The sequence below is a fragment of the Ictidomys tridecemlineatus genome, chromosome 2 (genome assembly GCF_052094955.1).
Source record: "Ictidomys tridecemlineatus isolate mIctTri1 chromosome 2, mIctTri1.hap1, whole genome shotgun sequence".
Lineage (NCBI taxonomy): Eukaryota > Metazoa > Chordata > Mammalia > Rodentia > Sciuridae > Ictidomys > Ictidomys tridecemlineatus.
The window spans coordinates 154,525,476-154,546,046 of record NC_135478.1 but is presented as its reverse complement, the minus strand read 5'-3'; the positions used below and the strand labels follow the sequence as shown (position 1 = coordinate 154,546,046).

Here is a 20,571-nt window from a genome sequence, read left to right as displayed (position 1 = left end):
AGATCCTAAGTGAGGCAGCTGGCACTACCAAGAATAGCTCATAATTATTCTCTTTGAGATCTCGTGAAAGAGAAGACTCAATTCCTCAAGGTGATGTGATAAATATTAAGAGGAAAAGATGAATTGTTGCCCTAGGAGTAGGAGAAAGGGGAGGTTAGAGTTTAGCCAGTGAGGGTTGTTGGAAGCTTCCAGGATAACATGCCATCTTAGCTAAGTGCATCTAGGTGCCAACAGAAGGCCCAGCCATGGGTGGGTCAAGCACAATGAAAAAAATGTTCAGATCTTATGATTTTTTTCTTTCATACTTTATAAGAGACTTAGAAAGACAGGAAACAGACACTAGTGTCTTTTTAAAAAGTTCCTCCTTCCTTCTTCTCTCCATCCGTTTTTCCCTTCTGTCCTTCCTTGCTTTTTTCTCCCAATAAGTTGTTCTTACACAGCCATAGAGAGACTCAGTAGAGGAAAGATGGAGAAGAATGAAGGCCATGTCTAAAGAATGATGGGAGAATCATAGGTGCCAATTCCATGTATCCAAGAAAACACTTTTTTCCTCCCAAAGATTTCTTTTTCCCACTTTATATAATTTTTAAATATTACAGCTCACATGTCTACAGCAGTGAGTACGTAATCGTTTTTGTCACAATGGAAGTTATCATAGAAAAAGGCATAATTAGAAAAAGGGACAAAATGAAGATAGCTGCAATTCTATACATTTCTGGTCCTGCTCAGACACCTGGCCTCTCCTTGTAGAACCGCAGGCTCAAAGGCCACTTCCTAGAGTTGTTGTGCAGCATTGATTTTGCCATTTGGCAAAGGTTTATGATTTTTCCTTTTGTATTCAATAAAATAAGACATGCTTTTTCTTTCTCTTCAAACTTTCATAAAATGACATGAAAGGCAAGAGGAGGATTCACATTTCAGCATGTGGTGTTCTCCTCCAGCCCAATGTCAGAGTCAACCAGGAGCATGTTCCCTACCCCAGAACCTAAGATAGAACCATTAAACATCTGAAAACACTTACATGTGCATTTATAGTAATAAAATAAAATAAATCTTTAAGAATTGTCTGTAACCATAACAACACAGCTGTCTTGCTGCATTGTGAAATTAGTTTCATAAAGCCAGTAATTCTTAGGCCCAGATCCATATTCAACCAGCTAAATTTCCCAAAGACTCAAGCTTTATTGTTTTTAGCTCATGGAAGGTTTCAGGTGATTGCCCAGGAGTCTCTAAGTGGAAAACTGGAGGCTGTCATCCCTAGCAGACATTAACGCTTGCATATTTATGTATTAGGAGAGCATATCAAAGCTTTTTTGTGCTGGTGTTTTGTCATTGTCTCTCCTACTCTTGATGATTTTCTTTGAAACAAGAAAGTCAGGATTTATTCGTCAGATTTGTCAGTCTCATTTTTATCCTAGCTAGTAACATTCAGTACATGGAAGTTGGCTAGTCATCTTTTCTGGTTTTGAATTCTTATATTTTAAACACTTCAATGCATAGTACAACAAAGGAAAAAACTTACGACAAGTCCTGATTTTTTTTTGGCGCACAATATCCCACATATGCCACAGAGAAGAAACTGCAAAGGAAAAGAAGTAAAATTATTCTATTTTCAAAGACAGGAGAACACCTAGCTTTTTAGCTTATTATAATTCACTCACAACACTTGCTCCAGGGAAGTGTAAAAGTTTTAAATTCCCATCAAAATCTTGAAAGAAAAATATCTGATTATATAATAGTGAAGGCTAAAAATATACACTCTAATTAAAATTTATTTTTTGAAAGTTGATAAGAGTAATAGTGAGGTTTAAGCCCAAATTAACCAGGTTCACACCAGGCAAAATTATGAAGTAAATGAATTTAGAGTTCTGTTCCTCTTGTTTCCTATTACGTCTTATCCCTTTCTACTTTCTCAGGAAGAAAAGTGGTGTGATACATTCATTCATACTAAACAATTAGCAATAAGTTTTTACTTCAGGTAGGTGATTAGTACAAAGGAAAAGATAAGGCATCAGTCAGGGACATATTTCTCTAAAAAGACATTATTTGTACCTGTCGAATTGGTACAATGGCTACCTCATTCCATCAGAATTGAGAATGCTGCCCTTGTGGAAACATCAAAAGAACACAAGGGAATGAAGTGACTAGAGGCATATAATTTCATGTAAATAAGAACACTGGTGACATAATTGCTTTGCAAAAGCAATTACATTAAATCATCTATCAACAAAACATTATTAGACATTTTGATTATCATGAAATGGTAAAGAGTAAAGTTTGGATATAAACATTTAAGGTCATTTCAATCCGAATTGGCAAATACTTCAGACTGGAACTATTATATAAATAGATTAACTCATTAACAAGTGAACAAGCCCACTAAAGGCTTTCAGATTTGCAAAAAGAAACTCGATTCCATTTTACTTTTGCTTTCTCAAATGAAAACTAAAACACAACTGATTTAAACTATGTATCTCACACCTGGATAGATTTTAAAAATATGTATCAAAATATCCTAAGGATTATCTGAAATAGTATGCATGTAAGAAGTACAAATAAACTTGTTGGAAAATAATGGGTAAAGGAAATTGTTGCCAGGGAACTTCCCACATAATGGAGCAAAATGATTTTATAATCACCTGCTTTATAGTAGGCAGTGGTACAGGAGGACAGATGTGGGGACACGAGAGTACATAATTTAGATGACATTTCAAACTAATGAGGAAAGGATCAGGATTATTCAATAAATGAAATTAAATAATTTGTTGACCTTCCCCTAATATCATATACCATAATTAATATAAAGCCCTTTGAGTTTTAGAGGCATAAAAATTTATAAATGTGTTAGGATATGATAAAGTTACAAATGTGTAATTTTAAAGAAGTGGGGAGGAATATCTAAATATAACCCTGAAGTCCATAGATCAAGGTAGGAAACACTTATAAATTGAGGAGAAAATTATGATTTTATGAATCAAAAATATTAAAACTCAAAGGTAAAAAAAATAACTTTAGGATCATATTCACAAAATATATTATGGGCAAAGGGTTAAAACACTCTAATCGCATAAAATATTTATAGTACTAATAAAATCAGGAGAAGATAGAAACTCAGAACCTTATAAGACTTGAATACTTACATAATTTTCAAAAATCTTAAAAAGTGATTTCTGAGTAAAAGCTTCTTACAGCCCTCTGTGCCCTAATTTAGACCTCCTGTCCTTGTGTGGAGTCCTTCTAACTGATTCTATCTAGCATATTTTAAGGCTGTGCTGAAGCAATTTCAGTTTGGACCAATCCTGTACCTCTTCATGCCTTAAACCTCAAAGCCAAGCACATCTTTCTCCTTAACTAATTCTAACTCGACCTGAAAATCCGTTCACCCGGAATTCATTCTTGAAATAATTTGAAAGCTGTGTAGTTTTATGTTCTTTGGATCTGTTTTGAAATCTATAAATATCATCATTATTTATTTACTGTAGACTCATGGGACCTCAGGAGCATAAGCGGAGGTCACTACCCCAGCCACTTTGTTGGAACATCTAGTTGGAAGTGAAATTGCTACATCTAGGTAGCAATTTGTCCCAGTTCACTTGAATGGAGCTAAGAAATGGGAGTTCAGGGATGGGGAGGGGGAAGGCAGAGGAGGGAAATTAAGCAGTGTTTTCCCATTCTCTCTCATCTCTGCAGTGTAAATAGTCTCTAATAGTTACTTCTGTATCTAAAATCCACATTCCTTAGAGGAAACCTGTAATCCTAGAAGAAAATATAGATGCATGCAATGGGAAGTATATAAAATTATGGAATTTTTGAGAAGGAACTGGGAGATCTTGACTTAAATTTAGCCATTTTAATTTACAGAGAAGAGAAAAAGCTCCCGCCCCCAACACACCTACCAAGCTGTAAATTGACCTTTTATTCCAGTGGCTGTCTTTTACCCAAGTAATACCACTGGAAGAGAGCTTGAGTTATGATTTAAGTAGACCTCATAATTTATACATGGAGACCTGGGAAACTAGATGTCCAGGCAGGTTTAATGTCTTGCTAAAGGTCACACATATAATTTAATGTTTTACTAAATGTCTAAATTAATTTGTTTCTACTAATATAATGGAAATGCTTTTGAAAATGATTTTTTAATGTGAGTACAGTGTACGTTAAACTAGTAAATCCAATGGAAGTGTTTAGTGAACACCTATCCACCTATGACTGCTGTCTCTGCTCTTGCCATAGTTGATTTTCATTGTAATTAAAATAATTAGATCGGAATTACTCTAAGATTTCATCTCACTCCTGTCAAAATGGCAACCATCAAGAATACAGGCAACAATAAATGTTGGTGAGGATGTGGGGAAAAAGGTACATTCATACATTGCTGGTGGGACTGCAAATTAGTGCAACCACTATGGAAAGCAGTATGGAGATTCCTCGGAAAATTTGGAATGGAACCACCATTTGACCCAGCTATCCCACTTCTTGGTTTATACCCAAATGACTTAAAATCAGCATATTATTGTGACACAGCCACATCAGTGTTTATAGAAGCTCAATTCACGATAGCTAGACTATGGAACCAATCTAGATGTCCCTCAATAGATGAATGAGTAAAGAAAATGTGGTATATATGCTTAATAGAATATTACTCAATTTTAAAGAAGAGTAAAATTATGGCATTTGCTAGTAAATGGTTGGAGTTGGAGAATATCATGCTAAGTGAAATAAGCCAATCCCACAAAACCAAAGGCCAAATGTTTTCTCTAATATGCAGATGCTAATTCACAATAAGGCAGAGGGGGGGCACTAGGGAATAACGTTATCTTAGATTAAGTAGAAGGAAGTGATGGGGGGATGTGGGGATAGGAAAGATAGTAGAATGAAACAAACATTATATATATATATATATAACTGAATGATCAATATGATTCTGCAACATGTACACTCAGAAAAAAATCCCATCTATGTATGATATATCAAAGTGCATAAATGCATTCTACTGTCATACATAATTAATTAAAACAAATAAAAAATGAAAATAATTAGGAAATGTGTCATGGTGTTATGGTCTAAAATTACTTGTACCTTATTTTATAGGGGAACCTGCTATAATAATTTAAAGGTTCTTATTTTTCTCAACATGACTTTATGCAGCATGGAAAGAACTTATTCACACAGATGGCTTGTCGTGTGTGTGTGTGTGTGTGTGTGTGTGTGTGTGTGTGTGTGAGAGAGAGAGAGAGAGAGAGAGAGAGAGAGAGAGAGAGAGAGAGAGAGAAGAGATGTGAAACCCTGCTCTTTCCTTAGTTTTTCCCTTTTTAACAAATAATAGCCTTAAGACTTTGGCAGGAAGGAAAAAAACCTTTTATTTCCAGGGCATATGCAAGCTTAGATGGCCATTATAATTAGAGGAAAAGTAGAAGAAAATTTGTTTACATAGGAAGAGAGGCAGGAATTCATTGGGGACCTAATATTCTATGCCTATACTTAATGAGCATCATCAACCACTGGAGAAGAGGCGGGAGTTCCCTACTTAAGACCAATCACAGATACAAGGCAGAATTTGGCTTGTCACAAAGAGGAGGGTACCGAATGCCAAGAAAGTACCACCACTAGGCCAGGTACACAGGACCTTTCCAAGATGAGATGGGCCTAAAACAACAAAGAATCTTCTCCTGGATCCCATTTGCCCTTAACTGTGAGCCTAGCACATGGAAGTAACAAGTAACAGGAGGTTTCCACTGAGGGGAGGCAAGAGCATGGGAAAAGACCCCTCTGGTAGAGGTGAGCAGAGACTCAAGCTGAGGGTGGGACATTAATACTGGAGAATATGTTTTTGCACTCAAGTTCCTTCCTGGAGCACAAGATGACCACAGTGCACCACTAGAAGAATTTGATGACTATTGTTCACCAAAGATAATTATAATAACAACAAAATTTAGTTCTTCCTTAGAATGACACTATCTCTAACACTGATAGTCTAAAAGAAGATAGAGAGATAAACTACAATATTCTGAAAAAAAAAAGATTTTGAAATTGGAGCTATACCATCCATCTAAACTCTTACTCAAAGAAGAAATTATTAAAAAGCCATGCACATGTGGCTAAGGACATGGTGGTAGAACGAATTATGGCCCCACATATTCTAATCCCAAGACCTTTGAATGTCACCTTATTTGGTTAAAAAAAGGGGGGACATATGTGATTAAATTAAGGATCTTGATATGGGGAGATTATTGTAGATTTTCCAGAGATACTCTAAAAATATAACCACAGGGGTCTATTAAGGGGGGGGCAACATCAAAAGGAACAGAAGGAGGAATCCAAGATGGTGGCCAGAGGGAGGCAGAATTCTGTGTATCTCTGTGACTTGGTCTCAACTAGTGGGAATACTGCTTCTCTGAGAGTGAGAGAGGACCCCTACACAGCTGCTCTCATGCAGAAATCACCATGGCTGTGCCCCTACTCAGGGCTCTGGGCCTCAGTGTTAGAGCAAGACTCCTGACTCCTGTCATGCAACTCCTGACTATAAGCCCACACAGGGCTCCCGAGAGCCTGAGCAGGATCACTGCATCAGCACTGCTGCAGAACTCCCAGACGCTGCTCTGCTGCCATGCAGGATACTGAGTTGCTACCTACCCAACAGGAACTCTGACTGCCACTCCCCTGTGGACCCCCATCTACCAACAGAGGCTCCCCAGGTCACCTCCATCTTATGATTCGATTTAGCAGCTACAGCCATAATCCCCTACATGGTAATCTGCCCACATCAGGTGACTTTTCATAGGCTCTGAAGTCAGACAAAAGCTGCAGTACTGAACATCACAGAGCTCATCTCTGAACACACTGCACAACACCATCACCGGACTCCGCCCACCCCACCTGACACCCCAGTGGTGGAAGCAGACGGCCTCCATCTTGGGTCATCTTCCTCACCATATTTGGTGGGGGCATCTCCCAGATTGGAACTCCAGCTGGCCAGATACTTGGTTTCCAACCACCCTCCCTCCCAAGCAGTGGTAACCAGGCACAGTAGCTGCCCAACACAAAACATCTTTCAATGAGATGGGGTGCGCAGACCAGGGTGCTGCCTATGGAAGACCTGCAGAGAGAGGTCCCTTAATTGGGAACAGCTAAGGGAGAGGGAGACGATGAAAAAGTTTTGAGACTAAGAGAGACCAGGAACTGGGAAATCTTTAGGCAAGATACCGAGACAGGACCAGGTGCTCAAGTCATATGAGCAGACTCAAAAAGAGACCTTCGAGGTGCAGTCTATCTGCAGGGACTGGCGGGTGCCACACATTACTTCCAGGCACCCTGACCCAGGACCAGCCTTCCCACCCTGGTTACCTTCATTATCCTGAGAGTGGAGGTACCAGCTAACAAACAGGCAACTTCACCTATTGGTTGAGAAAGGAAGCAAGAAAGAAACTGATCTCCAAAACAATCAATAATTCTGGTTTCTTCCTTTGAGAACTTGTTTTTCTTTTTTCTCTTTTTCTTCTCCTACTCTATCCTCCCACCCTTACCTCCCCAACCTTTGTGAAACCAAGTACTTTTCATGAATTAGGATTTTGATGACTGCGATGTCTGAATAATATATTAGAGGTGTGTTCTATATGCTTTTATGTTTTTTCTTTTTCACCACCAATTTTTACTATTTTAATATCCTTTATTTTTCTGAACACATATATATGTTTGTTTTATGTACTCTACTGTCTTCCCACATACTTGTCTACCCCAAATTACTTCCTGATTATTCTCCTGCTAATAGCCTTCTTCATTAGATTTCTCTTTCACACTTCCTAAGATATATTAACTCTATACCCTCACATCCTGCCTCTTCAGCATATTATCCTGTGCCTCACCCCCTGTTCATTGTCCACCATCATAAACTGTAAACCCTTTTATAAACCTAATGATTACATTATAGATAATAATTGAATTCAACATTTGTGTACATGTGACCAAACTGTAAATGTCTTAATAGTAATGAATTGTTTATAGGTGTTATATTGCTGATATTGGGATCTGTTAACATTGTCCTTCCTCCCAAAGGAGAAGTATTTGAATCCTACAGGAGCACTATAAGCCTACAGGGTAAAAATAATAACACATTGGACCCATAATGCTAGAAGGGAAGACACACAAAAAACATGAAAAGACAAGGGAAAAAGTGCCCCAAACAAATCAAGATACCACATTATTAGACTCCATGGCCAGCACAGCAGAAGAAATGACAGAGAAGGAATTCAGGATATACATAATTAAAATGTTCTGTGAATTAAAGGATGATATAAGAGAGCAAATACAGGAAGCAAAAAATCATTTCAACAAAGAGCTACATAAACAAATACAGGAAGCAAAAGATTACAAAAGATTACTTCAATAGGGAGATAGATAGTGGTTCTAAAAAAAAAAACCCAGAAATACTTGAAATGAAATAAACAATAAACCAAATTAAAAGTTCAATTGAAAGCATCACCAAAAGAGTAGACCACTTGGAAGTATGGACATCAGACAGTGAAGACATATACATAATATTGAAAAGAATCTAGACCACACAGTGAAAATGATAATAAAGCATGAGAACATTCAAAAAATAAGGGATAGCATGCAAAGACCAAATTTAAGAGTTTTGGAGATAGAGGAAGGCATAGAGTTCCATACCAAAGGAATGAACAATATATTCAGTGAAATAATATCAGAAAATTTTTCAGACATGAAGAATGAATTGGATGTCAAATGTTCAAAATCACAATAGATCCACACTGAGGCACATTATAATGAAAATGCCCAACATACAGAATAAGGAGACTATATTAAAAGCCACGAGAGAAAGGAATCAGATTACATATAGGGGGAAACCAATTAGGATAATGGCAGATTTTTCAACACAGACAGCTAGAAGATCCTGGAAAAACATACATCAAGCTCTGAAAGAAAATGGATGCCAACCAAGAATCTTGTATCCAGAAAAATTCAGCTTTAGATTCAATGATGAAATAAAAACCTTCCATGATAAACAAAAGTTAAAAAAATTTACAGCTAAAAAATTGGCACTTCAAAACATCGTCGGCAAAATATGTTTTTGTTTCCATGAAGAGGAAACAAAAGAAAAAGCAATGAAAATTAGCAGAGGGAGGTATTATCCTAAAGGAAAAACTAATCAAAGGAGAAAACAAGTCAAGTTAAATAACAAAAATAAACAAATATGGCTGGAAATACAAATCATGTCTCAATAATAACCCTGAATGTTAATGGCCTAAACTCAGCAATCAAAAGACATAGGCTAGAAGATTAGATTTTTTTTTAAAGACCCAACAATATGCTGCCTCCAGGAGACTCATCTGATAGGAAAAGACATACACAGACTGAAGGTGAAAGGTTGAAAAAAATCATACCACTCTCATGGACTGTGGAAGCAAGCAGGGGTTTCCATCTTTGTATCAAATAGACTTCAAACTAAAGTTAATCAAAAGGGATAAAGAAGGTCATTTCCTGCTGCTCAAGAGAATGATACACCAACAAGACATAACAACTATAAATACATATACCCCAAACAATGGAGCATCAGTATTCATCAAACAAATCCTCCTCAAGTTCAAGAGTCAAATTGACAACAGCACAATAGTCTTGGGTGACTTTAACACACCTCTTTCTCCACTGGGTAGATCTCCCAAACAAAAGTTGAATAAAAAAACTATAGAACTCAATAATAAAATCAATAACTTAGACTTAACTGACATATATAGAATATTTCATTCTTTAACAAGCAAACACACTTTCTTCTCAGCAGCTCATGGATCCTTCTCTAAAACAGACCATATAATATGCCACAAAGCAACTCTTAGCAAATACAAAAGAGTAGAGATACTACCCCATATTTTATCAGATCATAATGGAATGAAATTAGAAATCAATGACAAAATAAAAAATAAAAATTACTCCAACACCTGGAGACTAAACAATATGCTACTGAATGAACAATGAGTTGCAAAAGACATCAATGAGGACATTCTTAGAGGTAAATGAGAACATCGACAAAAAATAAGAGGAAAGTTCATTGCATGGAGTTCATTCCTTAAAAGAAGAAAAAGTCAGCAAATAAATGACCTAGCATTACATCTCAAACCCCTAGAAAAAGAAGAACAAGTTAACACCCAAAGTAGAAAAAGGCAGGAAATAATTAAAATTTGAAGTGAAATCAATAAAATTGAAACAAAAGAAAGAATTGAAAAAATTGACAAAACAAAAATTTGGTTCTTTGAAAAAATAAATAAAATTGACAGACCCTTAGCTATGCTAACGAAGAGAAGGAGACAGAAAACTCAAATTACTAACATACGTGATGAAAAAGGTAATATCACAACAGACAGTACAGAAATACAGAGGATAATTAGAAATTATTTTGAAAACTTGCACTCCAATAAAATAGAAGATACTGAAGGAATTGACAAATTTCTCAAGTCATATGACTTACCCAAATGGAGTCAGGATGATATACACAATTTAAACAGACCAATATCAAGCTATGAAATAGAAGATGCCATCAGAAGCCTACCAACCAAGAAAAGCTCAGGACCAGATGGATCCACATCCAAGTTCTACAGACATTTAAAGAAGAACTAATACCAATACTCGTCAATTTATTTAAGGAAATAGAAAAAGAGCACTTCCAAACTTATTCTATGAGGCCAGTATCATCCTGATTCCAAAACCAGGCAAAGACACATCAAAGAAAGAAAACTTCAGACCAATATCTCTAATGAATGTAGATGCAAAAATTCTCAATAAAATTCTGGAAAATTGAATAAAAAAATATCAAAAAGATAGTGCACCTTGATCAAGTGGAATTCATCCCAGGGATGCAAGGTTGGTTCAACATATGAATATTAATAAATGTAATTTATCATGTCAATAAACTCAAAGAGAAGAATCATATGATCATCTTAATAGATGCAGAGAAAGCATTTGACAAAATATAGTACCTCTTCATGTTCAAAATACTAGAAAAATTAGGGATAACAGAAACTTATCTCAACACTAATCTCTAGGGTATATAAAGAAATCAAAAAGCTAAACACCACAAAAATAATCCAATCAATAAATGGGCTTGAACAGATACTTCTCAGAAGAGGATATACAATCAATCAATCAATATATGAAAAAAAATGTTCATCATCTCTAGCAATTAGAAAGAATTCAAATCAAAACTTCTGTAAGATTTCATCTCACTCCTGTCAGAATGGCAGCTATTATGAAAATAAACAACAATAAGTGTTGGTGAGGATTCGGGGGAAAATGTACACTCATACATTCCTGGTGAGACTGCAAATTGGTACAGCCCATATGGAAAGAAGTATGGAGATTCCTTGGGAAACCGGGAATGGAACCACGATTTGACTCAGCTATCCCTCTCGTTGGTTTATACCCAAAGGACTTAAAAACAGTATACTACAGGGACACAGCCATATCAACATTTATGGCAACACAATTCACAATAGCTAAACCATGGAACCAACCTAGATGCCCTTCAGTAGATAAATGGATAAAAAACAATGTGGCATATATATACAATGGAATATTACTCAGCAATAAAAGAGAATAAAATAATGGCGTTTTCAGGTAAATGGATGGAGGTGGAGAAGAAAATGCTAAGTGAAGTTAGCCAAAACAAAACAACAACAACAAAACAAATGCTGAATGCTTTCTTTGATATAAGGAGACTGATTCATAAGTGGGGTTGGGAGAGGGAGTTTGGGAGGAATAGAGGAACTCTAGATAGGGCAGAGGGGTGGAGTAGGGAGGGGAGGGGGCAGGTGGTTAGAAATGATGATGGAATGTGATAGACATAATTATCCAAAGTACATGTATGAAGATACAAATTGCTGTGAATATATATAACCAGAGATATGAAAAATGGCAGTCTATATGTGCAGTATGAATTGTAATGCTTTCTGCTGTTATATATATATATATATATATATATATATATATATATATATATATATAATATATATATATAGGGGGTGGGGAAGCACAGAATAAAACAAAATAGCAAATCTTTTAAGTAGGAAAATATTGATTCAAAAAGTTAATATATATTTAGAATAGATATCCCAGGTGATAGTGGCATGAGATAAACTGTAAGCAAAGTTTTCTTTGTTCTTGTATCATTTAGCAGAATAATAGAGATCCTAACTCATTGTCAATATTGATAGCAAAGAAGAACTTTAAATTTGTGCATTTAATTATAGAGAACCAGAAAAATAAAAAGGAAATACAAAGTAATAATCACAAAGATTTCAGGAAAGTTAAAAAAAATCAATGGATTTCAGGAAAGTTAAAAAAAACAGTGAAAAGAAAGAAAGTGAAACTATAAGACAAGTATGCACATGAATAATTCTCATAATGAAAGCAATTGGACTAATTATGAATGTGTTCAATTTTCCTAACAAAGGATTTTGTTAACATGAATGAAAACCTGTCCTTTTCTTGTCCCTCTTCTGTCTATCTCTAGGAATAAAACATACCAAGACAGGCAATTGTGGAATTTCCCGGTTTGTGTTGTGTAATAAAGGATCTGGAACAATGATTACTGTGGAAGCAGATAAAAGCAGTGGTTCTTCAACCAATTTAGAGCATGTGAGACTGGAATGATGGGACTATGAAAGATGATGAGCCAATCTTGTTCCAAGACAGCATAGTAACATTTTTTCCTACCTTACATTTAACTACTTCAGATGAAATGCTTTTCTCAGAAATTCTGTAACTATTACAGAAGATGCATTCATTAGAAATAGAAACAGTTTTAGTTGTTTTCCCCTTAAGATCATGAGCTGAACCGCAGATGGAATAAAATACTTTAAGACCACTCATGATTTACATACTTTTATGTAAATTAGTCAGTTTTAAAATGTATTGAAAAATTATCAGGAAAACACACAAACATTACATGTAAAATTGATCTAATATTATCTATTTAACTTAAATAATATATTCTATATCTGGATTAAAAGTTGTATCATTTGTTTTGCTACTAGAAATTCTTGAATATTTTTTATTCTGCTTCAATCATTTCTTAGTTAAAATGACAACTATGAAATCTCTTAAATAAATTATTTTGGAGTGTAGCATGAAAAATGCATAAAAAAGCAATTCACATTTTTCTTGATATTGAGCTGATGTAATTGTGACTATTTCACACCAACATTGGGGGGACTCGAAGTATGCCACCACTTTCATGGGCTTCCTTTCATTTGAGATTTCATTTCCCTAGTGATTCCCGTAAAAATTATTTTTGTAAGATGGGAAAGTTTATCAATTTGGAAAGTTTGCCTGTAAGCTTTGGATCTCAAATTTGGCTGCTTATCAGTTTAAAATTCCTGATGCCTTGAAGCAGTTAGAATCTCCAAGAAAGTGTCTGTAAATTTAAATCTTCCCAGGTGATTACATTGTGTAATCAGGGTCCAAGAGCCACAGACCATAAGACTCACACACATACTCAACATTGTCTTATCTGCAGACCCTCACTTCAGGGTTTTCCACAGAAGCACTGGTACTGTCCTTAATTCCCTTAGTGAATTATGGGCAAACATGAAGACCCGAAAAGTGCGCTTTAGGGAGAAGCACCAAGTCTATGTTTATAATATAAGGTCAGAGAGTCAGAGCTGTTTAGTCCTAATGGCTCTTAGAAATTGAGACACTATATCATCAGTGTTTAGTTTTTGTTCTACCTAGTGCCTTTCATCATTGCTAATGTTTTCCCCCCCGACCTTCTGATCTTTTCTAAACTTTCTTCAAGTTTTCTATTTTGCTTTCCTTTACTAGATCTAGAGCTAACCATAGTACACTATTATCAGGAAGAATCACAGTATGTTGAGAAAATGGGTATAAGAAAAAAAAACCTATACAAATAATCATAATTGTAAGAAAAGTATTGAAAAGGAATAGATTAAAATTAAGTGAGAGAAACAATAATAAAACAAACAATTGAATTAAAATACGGGCAAAATATTTGAACAGACACCTGAACAAAAAAAAGACATACTTGGCAACTAAGCACTTGAAAAGATAGTCAACATTATTTGTCATTAAGAAATTTATATTTAAACTACAACTAAACACCAATACACATCTATTAAAATGGGTAAAATGCAAAACACAAGCCTGATGATACTAATTAGTGTGATGTGGAGCAACAGGAATTTTCATTCATTGCTTATATAAATGGAAAAGGAAATAGCAGTTTTGGAAACAGTGTGGCAGTTTCTTATAACGCTAAATATAGTCTTCCCTTATGCCCTGATTGTGCTTTAGGTATCTGTCCAACAAATCTGAAATGTTATGGCTTTATTCATCATTGACAAAAAATTGGAAGAAGTGAAGTTGTACTTTACTAGGTAATGGATAAAGTGTGGTACAACCTTGCAAAACAATATAATTCAATGATTAAAAAATGTGATATCAAATGACTCAAAGACACAGATAGAATTTAAATGCACGTTGACAAATGAAAAAAGCTAGTCTGTGTACAGTACAAGTCTGATTATAGGGCATTTTGAAAAAAGTGAACAAAAGAGATAGTCAACAACAACAATAAAATGAGTAGTTGGCATTTAGGTGAGAGAGAGCGGGTAGAATATGTGAAACAGATATTTTCAAAGCAGTAAAATTACTCTGTGTGATATTGTAATAGTGGATATATGCTATTTGAATTTGTTAAAACTTTTTTTAACCACAGAATTACCTGGGGAGTTTTTTTTCCTAATATTTATTTTTTAGTTTTAGGTGGACATAATATCTTTATTTTTATGTGGTACTGAAGATTGAACCCAGATCTTCATGCATGCTAGGCAAGCACTCTACCACTGAGCCACAACCACAGCCCAGAATTTGTTAAAACTTTACAGCACAAAAAAACCTCAGTGTGTGCAGAATTAAAAAAAAAAAATGAAAAATCAGCCAGGACTCAAAAGAATAGAATACAGAATGTTACCAAACAATATAACTATTACAAATGTGTAAGATGATTTTACTGAAAGTGGCCAAAGAAAGACTCTGACATAGGTAACTTTGGAAAAAGTAGAACAGAAAATTAAAGGAAAAAAAAAAGAAAGAAAATCTGTACCTTGCCTCGTACCTATGCACTGTATTTGACAAAATTGTTTCCTGCAGGGTAATTGGTTAGCAGTTCTGATAGAAATATAGATGTACCTTGGAACGGAACAATTCAGTTAATATGTGATGGTGGGGGAAGCCAGATTTCTTACTGTTGGAATATGAATTTATAGATAATCAAGGGGAAGAGGTTAGAATAATCTATATGGTAAGTGATTAGAATGAAAGATATCAGTATTAATCAATTGTATAATCAGCATAGATACAGATGGTTAAATATAGAAAAATTTATAGATATGATCATATTCACATTAGTATTCATTCATATTCCATTGCTTTGTCAGCTGATAAGGCCTATATACAACAAAATCTCAGTAACATTGAGCATACCTGTCACCCAGATCTTGGTTTTTAATATCATTCTCCATAAAAGGAGCTGTGTCTCCCTGAAGAAATGGCTGATTCTAGATTAGGGCAGGAAATACACAAGGTGAGCTTAGAGTATATTATAGTACCAGAAAGTAACTAGATACCTAAAAAACAAATAAACAAACAGAACACAGTGATGAAGTTTGTCAAAAGGAAAAAGGAACCAATTGAAAAAGCTTCCAATGACCAAAAGTGGAGCAACTTGAGCAATATAAATTGGATTGTGACCCTCTATGCACAATAAATATCCACGAAATCATAAAAATAAAAACAAATGACCAAAAAATCAATAAATGGGAAAAAGAAAAAATATCCTATGCAAAACATTCTGAATAACTTATGTAGATACTTGGCTCTTAAGTTGACAAAGCATAAATCTTTCTCCCTAAGTGTTGGTCACACATAATGATTTTCTTTTAAAAGTATCATGTATAAAGGGAAAAAAGAATAAACTTAAGGTAGAGAAATGGAACAAAAGCTTCCTCAAGTCAGGGGACAAAGGTCAAAGCAAGAGTGATGACATGTTGATCTTACATGTTCTTGATATGATATGACAAAAATGGTAAGGATGTCCAATGATCATAGCAGCACAATTTACAATAGCTAGACTGTGGAACCAACCTAGATGCCCTTCAATAGATTAATGGATAAAAAAATGTGGCATTTATACACAATGGAGTATTATGCAGCACTAAAAAATGACAAAATCATGGAATTTGCAGGGAAATGGATGGCATTAGAGCAGATTATGCTAAGTAAAGCTAGCCAATCCTTAAAAAACAAATGCCAAATGTCTTCTTTGATATAAGGAGAGCAACTAAGAACAGAGCAGGGAAGAAGAGCATGAGGAAAAGATTAACATTAAGCAGATCGAGTGGGAGGAGGGAAAGGGAGAGAGAAGGGAAATTGTATGGAAATGGAAGGAGACCCTCAATGTTACACAAAATTACATATAAGAGGTTGTGAGGGGAAAGGGGGAGGGAACAAGGGAGAGAATTGAACAACAGCAGATGAGGTAGAGAGGGAAGATGGGAGGGGAGGGGAGGAGGGATAGTAGGGGATAGGAAAGGTAGCAGAATACAATAGTCACTAATATGGCATTATGTAAAAATGTGAATGTGTAACCACTGTGATTCTGCAATTTGTATTTGGGGTAAAAATGGGAGTTCATAACCCACTTGAATCAAATGTATGAAAGATGATATGTCATGAGCTTTGTAATGTTTTGAACAACCAATAAAAAAATGGTAAGGATGTCTACTATAATCAATTATGTTAAACATTGAAATGGAAGTGCTTAACCTTTGAATTAGACAACAGAACGAAATTGATACATTAAAATTGGAAAGGTAGAGGCAAACTATCATTGTTTGCAGACAAAAGATTGATTCGTGAAATTCCCAAAAGAATAAACTCCAGAATTTGCTACAAAAAAGTAAAGTAATTTAGTAAGGTAGCAAAGCACAAATTAATATATGGAGATGAATAATATTTATGTATAAAGCATCCTATTAGAAAGTGCAATAGGAGAAATCCCATTTTTAATACAAAAGGATGGATATCCTAAAAATTTATTTTATAATTTATGTGTAAATAAATAAGTAGAAAACTTGAAAATATGAATGACCAAAATAATCATAGATTTGTACAATCAAAAAATATATAACATGATGGCTATCTATGTTAAGTTTCTGAATAGGATTAGTGCTCTAAAGGAGACCTGAAGAAACTTGTTCATCCATTTAGCTGTATGGTACACTAGAAGGTGCAATCTTTAAAGGAGAGTGAGTTCTCCCCAGATGCTAACTCCAATGATTACCTATCTTGTAATTCCCAGCCTCCAGAGCTGTGGGCAATACATTTATGCTTTTTATCAATTATTCAGTCTAAGGCATTCTGTTATAGCACCCTAAACTGACTAATACAGTGATCTTAGATAGAAAGGTTTAATAGTAAAGAATGCTAATAGTTTTAATTTAATTTGCTAATTTAACACAATTTAATAAAACACCAAAAAGATTTATTCTTTTAAATTAGAAGGCTGATTTTAAAATTAATATGAAAGCATAAATATCTTTCAGGAGAAATATCAGAGGAAAACTGGTAAAGATGAGCTATGAAGTTGTTAAACGTTAATATCAGATATCAAAACATATTGTAAAACCTCAGTGATTTAAAAAGATGGCATTTGAAAATGAATAGAAAATTGAACGAAGTAATAGAATTATAAAGTCTAGAAATAGCCAAATGTATATGAAATTCATCTTATAATAAAATGGTATTTTTAAGCAGTTATAAAAAGATAGCTTTTACAAATGATATTTGAGCATCTCTGTATCCATCTGGAGGATAAAATGAAATTACATCTATAATTTATATCATCTCAGGGTAATAGCCCAATGGACTAAAGATTTCACTTGCAAACAAAACCATGAAAGTACTGGAAGAAAATAGAAGTTCTTTATTACTTTGAAGTGGCAAGAATCTTTCCATCTATGACTAATAATCTAAAAAAGACAGGCATATTAAAAAACTAAGAGCTAAAAAATTAAATAAAAACTGGCCCAAAACAACAACTATGAGTAAGTTTAAAATAACATACTGATGACAGTATTTGCAATTATTAAAAAGTCTAATCTTTCCAATGTAAAATGAACTCCTAGGAGTCAATAAAGACTAACAATCCAATAAAAATGTAGACAAAAGATATGAACAGATACTTCTTTGAAATACAAATGACTTTCAAACACGAATAAACTTAACTTTATCCGTAATGAGAGAAATGCAATTTCAAATCAACTTGGTGATGCTTTTTCCAAGTATCTGATTGGCAGAAGCCTTAAAGTTTAATAGGAAGTTTGCCAGTCTTGGCAAAGATAACCAGATAGCCATATATAGTTTTTAGAAAAAATTAATTGATACAATCCCTACCAAGAGGAATTTGGCAGTAATTATCAAAGTTATATAATACATGTATTTACACTCACCAGTCCCATTTTTGAGAATTTAGCCAACATCATGTAACTGCAAGTATACAAAGTGATTTATGTGCCACAAGAAGGGCAATCCCAAATGTCAGTCAGTAGGGAATTGGCTAAATTCAATGGCTAAATTCAATGGAATTCTCTGCAACTATTTAAAAAATATGAGAAAACACTACACATTGATATGGAAAATTCTCCTAAATATAATGAAAAAAGCAGAGCTCAGGATCATGTATTATATAATACATTACTTTTTGTGTAGATAGGCAAGAAATCCATACTACTATGGATACAATTTTCACATACATATATAAAGTAATTCTGTCAAAAACACAGAAAAAAACAAATGGCTGTGGTTACCAGCAGGGGTGAGGGGAGAAGAGTGATGGGAAACTTGCAAAGGATTTTTAATTGAATATTTTTGGTTTTATTTATTACTGAGCCATTTGTAGGTGTTGCCTATTTGAAAAGTTATATAACCTCCTATTTGCTCAAGTCAAAATTATTATGTTGCTATGAGAAAAAAAATAGCCCATTAAGATTCATCCTTACAGAGTGAATGACTCACCTGAGATTCATGCTTCCTCTGGGTATTTAGAAAAAACCAACAAAATCCTCCCGAATCTGTACATTATCAGAATATATACTTAGGAAGAAGAATTGCCAGAAATATTGAGGGTCAAAGAGCTCTGCTATTGTGTCTTCAGTCATAACCTGAAGGTCACCATTTTGCCTTCCTATTTGCAAGGCTGATTTTCCATGTTGAATTAAACTGAGGTAAGAATTTCCTAGGGTAAGACCTTTCAGGCACAAATCCAAAAGTGCCACAGAGTAGTTACAAGAAGTGAGCACAGTCCTTAAAATAAGATGAAACCTATCATGGAGAACAGAGGTGGAAGACTGAGTGAGGTTTTCTTCTTTAGTTAAATATAGTGAAACATAAATCACTACATATTATAGTAGGACTGACTTCACCTTTAATGACCACTGTATTTCATCTTTATTTAGAAATGTTTTTTTAGTTCCACCTACTCACAATAGAAGTTGAAATAGTTTTTATTTTGAAAAGTATTCTGATTGTCTCTCAATCCTCTAGGGAAAAAAATGGGTTGAAAAGGCAGTTTTGCTCCATCGTGTGTAAGTTGATAAAAATAGATTGTGGAGCAAAGAAACAGTCTTGAAGTTCATAGGAACCTCATATATAAAAATAGAATTCAGTGTATCATTTCATTTGCCATTGCTGGTATTGTTCAGATGACAGGTTTTGTTTGTTATACCTAGCTCTGTCACAGCTTCTCCTATGAAGCTGTAATATTGAAATAAAATTTCTAGCTGGCATAATGTAACTTCACACTGAATGGATGAAACAGCAAATGACTGGATGATTGTATTTATAGTATGCAGGGGGACAGGCAAAATTTAATCAATTTCAGCCAATTCTAAAACCTATAAATGGGTGCAATCCTTTTTTCGTGGAATAAAATTCAATTAAACTCATTTTTTTTGAAATATTCACAACTAGATTGATTTATTCTCTTCTCAATGAAAAGTAGTTGAAAATAATTTGGATGGTGTTGACTTTTTAAGTATCCTAGTTTTGTTTTATGGGTTCCAGAAGGTTCCCGGTCAATCCTCAGATGCTGTTAAGATGTCAACAAAAAGACATTTCCAGGTCAAAGTCAATGGAAAGAATTTTACCTTGGCACTGAGTGATGATTGCAGAAGATTCTTATTTAGTGGTGCAAATGACTTCCCAAACTGGAAAAGGTTGTATTCTCATGAGACAGAAAATGATTCAGGAAAGCTACCTACGAGCATATGTCCCATGTGTTGTTGATTCACTTTCTCTTGGAATAAGTTTGACATAGGATAGGTTTTCTCCTCTGATGAAACTAAAATGTTGGGCAATATCACAGCACTCTCATCTGACTGCTATCATCTACTATAATCTGGCACACTTCTGTGAGTTCAACTCTCTCTGTACTCCCTCCTCTAACCTTAATACACAAGCAATCCCAATTCCATTGCAAAATTTGCTTCA

General features: G+C 34.7%; 1 protein-coding gene across 8 annotated transcripts in view; it reads right to left on the bottom strand.

The window, feature by feature from the left end:
* Tmem196 (transmembrane protein 196) overlaps positions 1-20,571 on the bottom strand; it is a 62,888-nt gene that overhangs the window by 7,769 nt on the left and 34,548 nt on the right. For 6 of the 8 annotated variants that reach the window (XM_078039992.1, XM_078039988.1, XM_078039990.1 and 3 more), the window contains exon 2: positions 1,523-1,579. In XM_078039992.1, coding sequence (XP_077896118.1) covers positions 1,523-1,579 — 57 coding nt within the window. Of the gene's footprint in view, positions 1-1,522; positions 1,580-3,140; positions 4,070-15,507; positions 15,582-20,571 lie in introns of those variants that run through there. The other 2 variants (XM_078039993.1, XM_078039994.1) reach the window with 2 other exon arrangements.